This window comes from Petaurus breviceps, unplaced genomic scaffold (assembly GCF_028583685.1).
Source record: "Petaurus breviceps papuanus isolate PSGF00001 unplaced genomic scaffold, PetGlider_PUasm1.0 90977, whole genome shotgun sequence".
Classification (NCBI taxonomy): Eukaryota; Metazoa; Chordata; class Mammalia; order Diprotodontia; family Petauridae; genus Petaurus; species Petaurus breviceps.
The window spans coordinates 13,409,852-13,420,975 of record NW_027187391.1 but is presented as its reverse complement, the minus strand read 5'-3'; the positions used below and the strand labels follow the sequence as shown (position 1 = coordinate 13,420,975).

At 40.8% G+C, this 11,124-nt stretch overlaps 1 protein-coding gene and 1 pseudogene across 1 annotated transcript in view; one reads left to right on the top strand and one right to left on the bottom strand.

Moving 5' to 3' along the window:
- LOC138153233 (vascular non-inflammatory molecule 3-like) overlaps positions 1–5,880 on the bottom strand; it is a 25,982-nt gene extending 20,102 nt beyond the window's left edge. Inside the window, exon 1 of the mRNA XM_069077362.1 lies at positions 5,762–5,880. Coding sequence (XP_068933463.1) covers positions 5,762–5,791 — 30 coding nt within the window. The 5' untranslated portion in view covers positions 5,792–5,880. The remainder of the gene's footprint in view (positions 1–5,761) is intronic.
- Positions 5,881–8,457: 2,577 nt separating this feature from the next.
- LOC138153138 (probable E3 ubiquitin-protein ligase TRIML1 pseudogene) lies at positions 8,458–9,855 on the top strand (annotated as a pseudogene).
- Positions 9,856–11,124: the final 1,269 nt, after the last annotated feature.

Sequence of the window (11,124 nt, the reverse complement as noted above, 5' to 3'; positions counted from 1 at the left end):
AGGAAGGAAGGAAGGAAGGAAGGAAGGAAGGAAGGAAGGAAGGAAGGAAGGAGGGAGGAAAAGAGGAAGAAAAAAGAAAGATTATTGTGATTTTTGAATTGTTTGATGTAGTTACAATGATAGGACTTTAATTTGGAGTCATTTAGGCTAAGCAATTCTAATGCCCATAAACACATACGCAATGACAGACAGCTTTTATTTTTCTGCTGTCCTAATTCATTCTGACTCTGTTTCTAGCATTTAAATGATTGAAGCTCCTAACTGGATGAGACTATTGGCCAACTACAATGGCTTCAAGTCATATCTATCCCTGGGGTCTCATTGTCAAAAAATCCCTCACCCAACTTCTGATCCCCATAAGGAAATTTCCCTTCCCCTCTTCTTGCACTACCCTGGTCCTCATCTGAGTCTGGTATTGATAAATGACCCAGGGAATTCCCCCACCAAGAACTAGAGTACAAGGCAAAATGGTATAAGTGCAAAAGAAAGATCCCCAAAATGTCCTGAGAGATTTGATTTGGGAGAGATCACTTCTAGTGAGGGTAATCAAGGAAGGCTTCATGCAAGAAAAGCAATTGAGTAGTCACTTGAAAGAAGAAAGAGATTTTTAACAGGAGAGTGAGATGGAGGTCTGTTCCAAGCACAGGGAGAACAGGCACAAGAGGCATTAAGATCATAGAAGTTACGAGAATGGGAGACTATGGGTAATCCAGTTTGGTTGGAACAGAGCATGTGAAAAGGGAATAGTGTGTGAGAAAGACTGGAAAGGTACATTGGAGCCAGGTTGTCAGAGGTCTTGATTGCCAAGATAAAAACCATGTTTTTTATTTAGTAGACAGTAGGAATCCACTAAAGGTTTTTGAGTGGAGTACTGAATCATATCAGCACATTAGACACAGCTCAAACTGAACAGTGCAGGCCAGGAAAGGGAAATTATGGGAGGCAAGTAACCTACACAGAAGCTGATAGAAACAATCCTGGTGAAAGTTGAAGGCCTAAATGGACTGGTGTCAGTGAGAGTAAAAAGGAGAGGACTGATTGATGTAGAAATTGATTAGATGCAGAGAACCTTCCTGATTTATGAGGGTGAAGCCCTAACAAAGATTTTTCTTTTCAACAACACTGTCTTTAATGACTTTATTGTGTTATGTTATCTCTGCTACCTTATGGAATTCCTGGTTTCCTTGTAGAGAGCTCAAGAATCATCTTCTTTCGGGGCGGCCAGGTAGCACAGCGAGTAAGAGCACAGGCTCCAGTGTTGAGAAGACCTGGAGATCGAATCCCGGGCTCAGACACTTAGCACCCACCCAGAAACACCTGGATGTGTAACCTTGAGCAAGTTACTTAACCGCAATTGCTTAGGGGTGGCCAGGTGGCTCAGCGAGTAAGAGCACCGGCTCCAGTGTCGGAACGACCTGGATCAAATCCGGACTCAGATACTCAGCACCACACCCAGAAATAACTGGCCGTGTAACCTTGAGCAAGTTACTTAACCCCAATTGCTTTTAAAAAAAAAAAAAGAATCATCTTCTTGGGGCAGCTAGAAGTCACAGTGAATAGAGCACTGGCCCTGTAGTCAAAAGGACCTGAGTTCAAATCTAGCCTCAGAAACCTAACACTTACTAGCTGTGTGACCTTGGTCAAGTTAGTTAACCCCAATTGCCCTGCCTTCCCCCCTCCAAAAAGGAAAAGAAAAATAATCATCTCCTACTCATAGGCTCCCAAAGTTGGTGATTCTGCCCCTGGGGGTGCTAGAATGATCCAGGGGATATATAGCCCCAGGTACAATTGGGGTGGGGGTTTAATAAAAATAAGAGGGCAGTGGAAACATAAAGAAAGAAGAGTAGAAAAATTTTGAAAAACTGTACACGTTCATCTGTTACATAACAGAGTTAAAGTCATAGTAATTACATTATTTTCCAAATAAACACATAAAATACAAGTTACAACTGATCAGTGGTCAAGTCTACCACCAGGTCTTAACAAGCAAGTGTTGGCAGGCAAATGTGTCCAGCATGTATGGGCAAGAATATGTTCCTAAAATGACTTGTTTACAATCCAATACTATATGGTTACATGACTCATTAAAATGTCTTTTTTTATCTCATCAACATTTCAATGCAGGAAAGAAACCATAAATTTATAATACATTATTAAATTTAAGATGCTTCATTTAAAAAATGTATGATTTTTGAAATGATGCAAATTTAAAATAAAAAAAAACACTGTAAAAGTTTTAAAGAAAGTAGATTTCCAGGGGGATGCTGAGTAAGTTTTTTAAGGGTACAGTAGGATAAATAAGTTTGGGAACCTCTGTTCTACATGATCTCCCAAGCTATGAATTCCATCCCTCTCATAACTGCCTTTTATGAATTTTTATTAACATATTTACACATGTACATATTATCTTCCCTTTTAGAATGTACATTCCTTGAGCGCAAGAATTATTTCACTTGTGTCTTTGTATTTCCATTACTTAGTTCAGTGATTGGCACAAAATAACAAGTTTAAGTTACTGTGCCTCTTAGATGGTGAGGTACTGCAGCAGACAGATCACTGAACTTGGAGCCTGGAAAATCTGAGTTCAAATCCTGCTTCAGATACTTTCCAGCTATGTGACCCTGGACACATAAATTCTCTCAGCCTCAGTTTCCTCATCTATAAAATTAGGATAATAATACCACTTCATAGGGTTGTTGTGAAGGTCAAGTGACTTGACAAGGTCAACTCAAACACTGTAAAGCTTAAAGTGCTATCTCAGTGTTATCTATTACAGAATCATAACTCCCTTGTTCAAATAGCAAAGGTAAAGGAAATACTTGTGAGGTTCTGTACATAGAATCCAATTGACAATGAGGGTCTAGGATATCTTCTAAGTAGAGATAAATGGTGTCCCTGGTGATGACCCAGGCATAAACTCTAAATTCTGGAATCACAAGAATATATGCACCTGCTTCAAACAATAGAATTATGAATTTTTCAACATAAACAATAGCAGACTACCCTATCCACATCTTATTAAAAGAATAGCACCTTCTTGGATGCCACTTTGATTACTTTCTCAAAATATCTAAATTCTTATTCATCAACAGCAGGACATCTTCCCTGGAAACAGATGTTTCTGTCCTATTTGGCAGTCCCATATACAGCAACCGTGAATGTGTCTAAGGAACCAACATTGAGGACACAGGCTGCCAAAGTTTCCACAGAAATGGGAAACCAGGAAATAACCATGAATAGAATCTAGAGTCTCTGAAAATGAAAAGCCAGATTCCTGGAATATTTCTAGATGGGGAAACAGATCTGGATTATGTCACTATTGGCTACTGGCTGTTTATAAATCTCATGAAAGCATCACATGAGACAACACTGAGAAAAATTGTGCAATGCAACTCTTAGATCCAAGTACAAGAGAAATGCAATTCCTAACAGTACTTGACAGCAATGTCAAACCAAAACTCAGATTCCAAATAATGTCCATTTATTTAAGAGCCTTTGACAAGGTACCTGCTGTGTCTAAGGTACTATGTTAGATGGTGAAAGAATAGACACTAAAAAAAAGGAAAGGAAATTAATTAGTCTTTGGGAAAGGAATTATTTTTTTTCCAGAAAAGGGTTCCATGTAGTAAATTATTACATTCTATTAAAGTAAGCAAATAAGGTTTTTTTCCATGTTGATGAATGACCAAATCTGGTGAATTATTGGCAAGGGAACTGGAAAAGGGAAGGAAATTCCTGTTAAAACTTACTGCAGAAAAATTATATATAGATATATACATATATATAAAATTCCTGTTAAAATTTACTTCAAAAAAGTATATATATGCATATTTGTGTGCATGTACATATATATATATATATACACATACATATGTATATACTTTGTAAGCCTTTCAATTAAAATGCAGTAAGTTCTGGAGGTGGGGGTGGGCAATAGATCACTATATTTCAGTTGCCTAAAATATCATTTAAAAGAAACAAAGATTATTTATCAAGAAGGCTGCTTTGGAGAAATGTGAAGAGCTCATGAACAAATCTTTGAAATAGTAATATAAGAATCCTGGCCTTAAAGATGAGATATGAGAATGTATTACTCTGTCATTCTTTCTTCTTTACAAAAGAAAGGAAATCATGGTTGTAGAACATGACGTATATCAGATTTGGTTGATGTCTTGGTTAGTTTTGCTGAACTATCTTTTAAAAAATTCTTTGTTATAAAGGATGGCTCTCTGGATAATGGGAGAGGAATATGTTGGGAAATGTAGGTGACATGAAAACAAAATATATCAACAAGATTTTAAAAAGAGAAATAAGAATCCTTATTATATTAATATACAGATTATATTTATTTATCCTCTATTAATCAACCCATAAGACCTTATTAAGTGCTTTACTATGAGCCAGGCATTGTGCTAAGTACAAGGGATTCTAAAAAGGGCAAAAACAAATACAACTCCTTCAAGAGGTTACATACTAATGAGAGGGGCAACGTGTAAATAAATAGGTATGTATAAGATATATACAGGGTAGAAAGAAGGTAACTTAGACTTGAACAAAAGGCTCCAGAGGGAAGGTTTCCCATAGGAGGTGGAGTTTACCATGAGTCTTTGGGAAGCCAGGGATCTCTACAGGCAGAGATGAGAAGGGACAGTATTCCAACCATGGGAGACAGCCTGTACAAGCTATTACACTGTCTCCTCTAACCTCTCAGCTCCCTGATTCTGTAAACCTTGTTATAGCCTCCAAGAACAGGCTCTTGCTAGGTAGAGAAGATACACACTCTCCCTCTCAGGCTGGTTTCAGGCCAACTTTTCATACTGGGAGAGAGCCAATGGAAGCTCCTTTTTGGCTTACACCAGGCCACTCTCTTAGAAAAGAATGCTCTCCAGTCCTTAGAGAACCCCACTGAGAGAAACTATCAGCCAAGTTTGCCAAGCATGTCCCATATGTGCCCAAGAGAATCATGAAGGAGCTGTGCAGTCCCCTCCCCTTCTAAAACCTGTTGATAGGATGGGCACTTATCCAGGTGAGAATCAACAGACTTCACCCACATGCCACCTTGCAGAGGCTTAAACTTCTTCTTGTCCTAGTAGACACATTCACCAACCGGGTAGAGGCTTTCCCCTGCAGAACTGAAAAAGCCCAGGAGTCATCAAAAGTCCTCCTAAAGGAAATCATTCCCCATTTGGTCTGCTCCACTCCCTGAAAAATGATGAGGGGCCTGCCTTCACCTCCCAAATGACCCAAGGCTTAGTTGAGGCTCTTAAAATTACTTACCATTTACATACTGCCTAGTATCCTCACTCTGTCAGGTAAAGTAGAAAAAATTAATCACACTCTCAAACGTGTATTGACGAAAATATTTGAGGAAACTGGAGAGGACTGGGTAAGTTCACGTCACTTCTGGAGATATTAAATGTAGCCCCTTTGATCTCCTGTATTGGTGACTTTTAACATCTGACATTCTTGTTGACCCAGAACAGCATTTAATCACCCAGTTTACAATGAAGCTTGGAGCAGTCTGGAAGGCCCTGACTGAATATACTAATGAACACCTCCCCAAACTAGCCATTCCTTACAGTAAAGTTTCCACCCCAGTGAACCAGGGAGACTTGGTATACTTAAAGTTCTGGAAAGCCCATAGGAGTAAATGGCTGGATACAAAGTGGAAGAGGCCCTATTGGGTCATTTTCACTACTCCCACTGCAATAAAACCTCCCCTGTTGGATCCATGTATCCCCTATTAAACCTGCACACTTACTTCCTCAGGTGTCCCAGGCACTCCAGGCATTCCAGGCACCCCTGGATAGATCTGTGAGATGATTGAAGACCTGAAATTGCTGTTCCAGAAAGAGTTGCCCAAGAGGACTTCAAAAGGAAAGTGGTGACACTCTCTAGGTGATCCTGTCTCTCCTCTTTGCACTCATTATCTTGTTCACTATTTAACTCCCTCTACTTGTTTTCACTTGCTGCCTTGAATCATTTATTCTGACCTTGAAAATGTTGATCCTTTTACTGCACTCCCCCATGTTTGTTCTCTGCCTGGTCTGCTGGCCTTCTGCCCAGGATTGGCCTGACACAGATTCCTTTGAAGAAAGTGAAACATGGGCAAGGAACTCCGTGGTCTGGATATATGAGGCTGTGGAGTGTGGGGGTATTCAGTATTTCTGGGTCTGCTACGCATACCCCTGAAAGGAGACCTAAAAGAGGGACAACTTCAGTACATCGATAATTTACATAGTATGGCTGAGTTTAGGGTTGAGAAAATACAAGAGAAGGTAAGGATGGGTTAAGGAATTGCACCATGATCCAATCTCTAGTGGCTCCACCTCCATCTGGGTCTCCTGGTTACTTTCCATTCTTGCCTCCATCCTAACGCCCTCTCTCATTATTGCCCTCTTTTTGCTATTTGGGTCTTGTATAATAAATCTCTTGGCCTGCTTTGTCTCCTCCAGACAAATACCAACAGAAACCTGAGCACCCAGTCTCAATTACTCATCTTGTGCAGTTTACTTCCATCCTCCCCCTTCCCTCTGGGACCCACTGAGGCAAGGACAGCTGTACACCCTTTGCCAGCCTGAAGAAGCTACAAAAGCAGAGATGTTTGTTCCTTTTCCCAAATGATTTTGGGTGCCAACTCTTTGAGAGGGGAATGATGGAGTCCTAAAGCTGCCCCAGCCCCAATAGTCTCACTTCCTTAAGGGTCACACTGAACAGCATGCCCACTGACCTTAGCTAGCCACTGCCCTCAGATCTAATCCACATATTTGAACAGGTGTGTTCCTATACCCAACCACAATAACATCATCTATTTAGCCCAAGACAGGACCACAGTACCTAACTATCCATCTCGACCAGACAAGCCCACAATAGCTAGCCAATCAGAAAACAGCATGACGAGGTGGCTAGGTGGCACAGTGAGTAAAGCGCCAGCCCTAGAGTCAGGAGGACTGAGTTTGGTTCCAGCCTCAGACACTTAACACCCACATGCACACACACACACAAAAAAAAACCCAGCCATGTAACTTTCGGCAAGATACTTAACCCCAATTGCCCTCCAAAAGGGCAAAAAAAAAAAAAAAACAACCAAAACAGCATGACAAGGATGTTTGACCACTGAACCATAGAAGGGACCTGCTCTCCTATTACCTAACCCCTTAACAAACCTCTCCTGCCTTTCTAATATCAATCATATTCCTATTTTCTATGTAAATTTTTATTGTGTAATCAACATTATATGCTCTATAAAATTGTCTGTCTTATCTTATTGAAATTAGAAGTTCATCTAAGGAACTTAGGCACACACTAGAGCATGAAACCTCAAATCCACAATAAATCTCTCTAAGTGGTTTGGAGTAAGCCTGAGTCTTTGAAATTCTTTGAGACATCCTGCCACATCGAAACCTGACCCTAATCAATATCTCATTGGAAAAACACCTGACCTGGAAAATAGATGCAGGAGAGATCATTTAAAAAGAATTGAACTACTGAAAGCCATAATAAAAAAAAGAGCCTAGACATCATCTTTCAAGAACTTACCAAAGAAAACTGCCCCAGAATTACCCTTAGTAGCTAACTTAAGAAGAGTTTCATTTTGTTTCCTCAATATAATACTGTATACATAAAAGGTTTATTTTATTTTATTTTTGAATTTTGTTTTTTAATAGTATTTTTCCAATTGCTTGTAAAGAAAATTTTTAACATTCATTTTTTGGAAGTTTTTGAATTACAAATTTTTCTCTCTTCCTCTGTCCCCTACCTTTCCCCCCTCCCCAAGACAGAAAGCAAATTGATATAGGTTATACATGTGCAATCATGTAAAACTTATTTCCACATTAGTCATGTTGTGAAAGAAGAAACTGAACAAAAGGAAATAAAAGCACCAAAAAGTGCCAATTACATACTTCCATTGGCATTCAGACCCCTTCAGTTCTTTCCCTGGAGGTAGATAGCATTTTTCATCAGGAGGCTTTTGGAGTTGTCTGGTCTCTATGTATTGCTGGAAAGACCTAAATCAGCCATAGTTGATCACAGCAGTCTTGCTCTTACTGTGTACTGTGTCGTCCTGGTCCTGCTCCTTCTCTCAGCATCAGTTCTAGTCAGTCACTCAAGGTTTCTCTGAAATCTACCTGCCATCATTTCAGTAAAGAGTATTTTAAAAGCATTTGCTGAAGTGAACTCCTTGAGTTGTGAAGCTTTTGCCTTGCTCACTCAGTCCCAGATGTGGATGCAGCAGCTCTGGAACCTTATTTCCAAGCAGAGCCTGAAGGAGCAAGGTGTGAATTAGGTGAGTTGCCACCTACCAGGTGTGAATCTGGAGAGGTGGAGTCTGGGGGCTCTGGGGGATATAAAAGGGACAGAGCATTGCCTTCAGCTTCAGACTTTGACTCTTGGGAGCTCATATCTAGAGCTCTTGAGACTAAGGGAAATCCACCAGACCAACAGAAATAGAGGAATATGTCTGCAGCTCATTTAGCTGAAGACCTCAAGCAAGAGGTGACCTGCCCTGTGTGTATGGACTACTTGAGCCACCCAGTGACCTTGGGCTGCGGTCACAGCTTTTGTCACCCATGTCTCCTGGGGAGCTGGAGAGAAGTTGACCAACCCAGCTTTTGTCCTGAGTGCAGAAGGGCCTTCCAGATGAGAGACCTAGAGCCCAACCATCGTCTAAGGAAGCTGGCCAACATAGCCAGGAACCTCAGGCCCTACTTGCTGCAGATCAGAGAGGAAAGGCTCACATGTGAGAAGCACCGGATGGAGCAAACCTTGTTCTGTAGGGAGGACCAATCCTTCCTCTGTGCATCCTGTTTCTGGAGTCAGGAGCACAGCAGTCACATTGTGCAGCCTCTCCACAAGGCTGCAGAGGCTTCTCGGGACAAGCTCCAAGAGACTTCCGATCTTCTCTGGAAAGAAGTGGAGACAATTCAGAACATGCTGGCTCAGGAGAGACAAAAAGAAGAGCTCTGGAATCAACAAACATATGCTTGGAGGGAGATCATTAGAGATGAATACAGAAGATTACTTGATTTCCTCCAGGATGAAGAGAAGTGGTACTTTCACAGACTAGCCTGGGATGAAAGGGAAAACCTCCAGAAGTTCAAAGAAAATGAAGTCAGATTCTCCCAGCACCTTCAGAAAGTAAGGGAGGAGATCACAAACATTGAACAAATCTGCCAGAAACCCAATCTTCAGCTTCTGCAGGTGGCAGAAGACACATTGAGGCAGATTCAATCACTGATGAGGGAACGTCCAGAGCCTGCCAGACATCCACTGCCCACCACCTGCATCACTGCAATGTTTGAGATGATGAATGCATTCAGGGTGAATGTGACCTTGGATCCTGGAAGTGCCTCTCCCTATCTCATCTTGTCAAATGATTTGAAGACAGTCAGAAATGGGGGATGCCTGCAGAATGTACCTGTCACTCCAGACCGATTTGAAGATGAAGTCGTTTTGGGGGCTCAGGTCTTTACCTCTGGCATTCACTATTGGGAAGTGCATGTGGAAGACAGTCAGCAATGGACAGTAGGTGTGTGTAAGGAGTCAGTAAGCAGGAATTCTGATGTGCCACTCTTCCCTGGGGATGCATTCCTGATTACATATATAGAAAATGAAGATACTTACACTGTGGTCAGCAATTGCTCCCAGATACCACCACAGTCAGTGTCCCCTATCCGCAGGGTAGGCATTTTTCTGGACTTTAATCACGGCATGATTTCATTTTATGATGCCCTAGAGAGATACTTTTTATTGACTTTCCCATATTTTCCCTTCTCTGAGCCTCTAAGACCATTATTTTCTCCTTGTCCCCCTATAGGGGGGGAAAATTCAATTCCAATGTCCATCATACCATGAGACATTCATGTCTGATGTCTCTTCTATCCCAGATACTTTCTAAGGTATAAAGCTCCAGACTCTCAACTGGGCTAATGATGGGTCATAGGAAAGCATGTTTTTCCCTTAGTGATTGGATGTCATCCAACATCCATCACTTGAGGACAAATCTGATCTGGCAAATATACATTAAATTAAGAAATAAAGGAGACTTTTTTTTAAAGGCCACTATTTTCTTTTTTATTAATTTATTTTAAACTTAAATACACATTGAGAGAAGAAAAAGAAACCTATTATAAACAATACAAAATAAGGAAAGAAAAAAAAAGGATTGTCATGTGCACAGCAGAAGAGAGGATTCAAAGTATACAGCAATACATTTCCATTTCAAGAAAGTCTGTGTAATAAACACTGCGCCTTGTTTTCAAAGCTGCCCATCTTTTCTTCAATTCCTTGTAAGTTTTCTTTTCTCTGCTGTGCACTTTTACTTTATTCTTTATTCCCCCGTCCTTTCCTCCCTTTCCCCAAGAAGGCAACAATTAAGTTTGAATATATAGACACACACACATATTCACAGACATACATACACACACCCATACAGACATTTATATGGCTAACAGGATTTTAGTGAGTCAGTCTCTAATCTGAGAATGAGGAAGCAGCAGTCTAGAGTCAAAGGGCTAGTAATCAAGTAGTAGTTCAATTAATTAGTTTCATTAAGGGAAAAGATTTGAAAATTGCAGTAGTGAAGGCAGAGATCCTATACCCAAATCACAATGGGAAGGGAGGGAGGAAGGAGGATTACACACAATCCTTACCCAGGGCAAAGACACAAGTGCCATAATCGTTAAGGTCCAGGTGTCCTGAAGCTCTGTAAGAACAGCACTGCTTTAGGTCCTTGGCAGTTGTTATTTGGTGGGTCACAGACCCAGAGCTCTGTGACAGCAACAGATTCCATAGTCTTTGATAAGCCTCACTGCAGGTACCCAAGCACAAGAATTCAGTGATCGGGAGAGAGTTGTCAAGATTTTGACTGACCATTTCAAGCTCATGTGAGCCTCTGACTCAAGCTAGAAGAAGGAATCCTGAAACATCTAAATTATTAGTCTACTCATTACACATATCATATTGATTATTATGAAAAGCATATTTCTCTTCACATTCACTACTTTTGATCAGAGGTCAGAACGACCCTGAGAATAGATGAGGAATGGGGATACATTTGAAAGTTACTAAGTAGGGGACAGCTAGGTGGCACAGTGAGTAGAGCACTAGCCCTGGGGTCAGGAG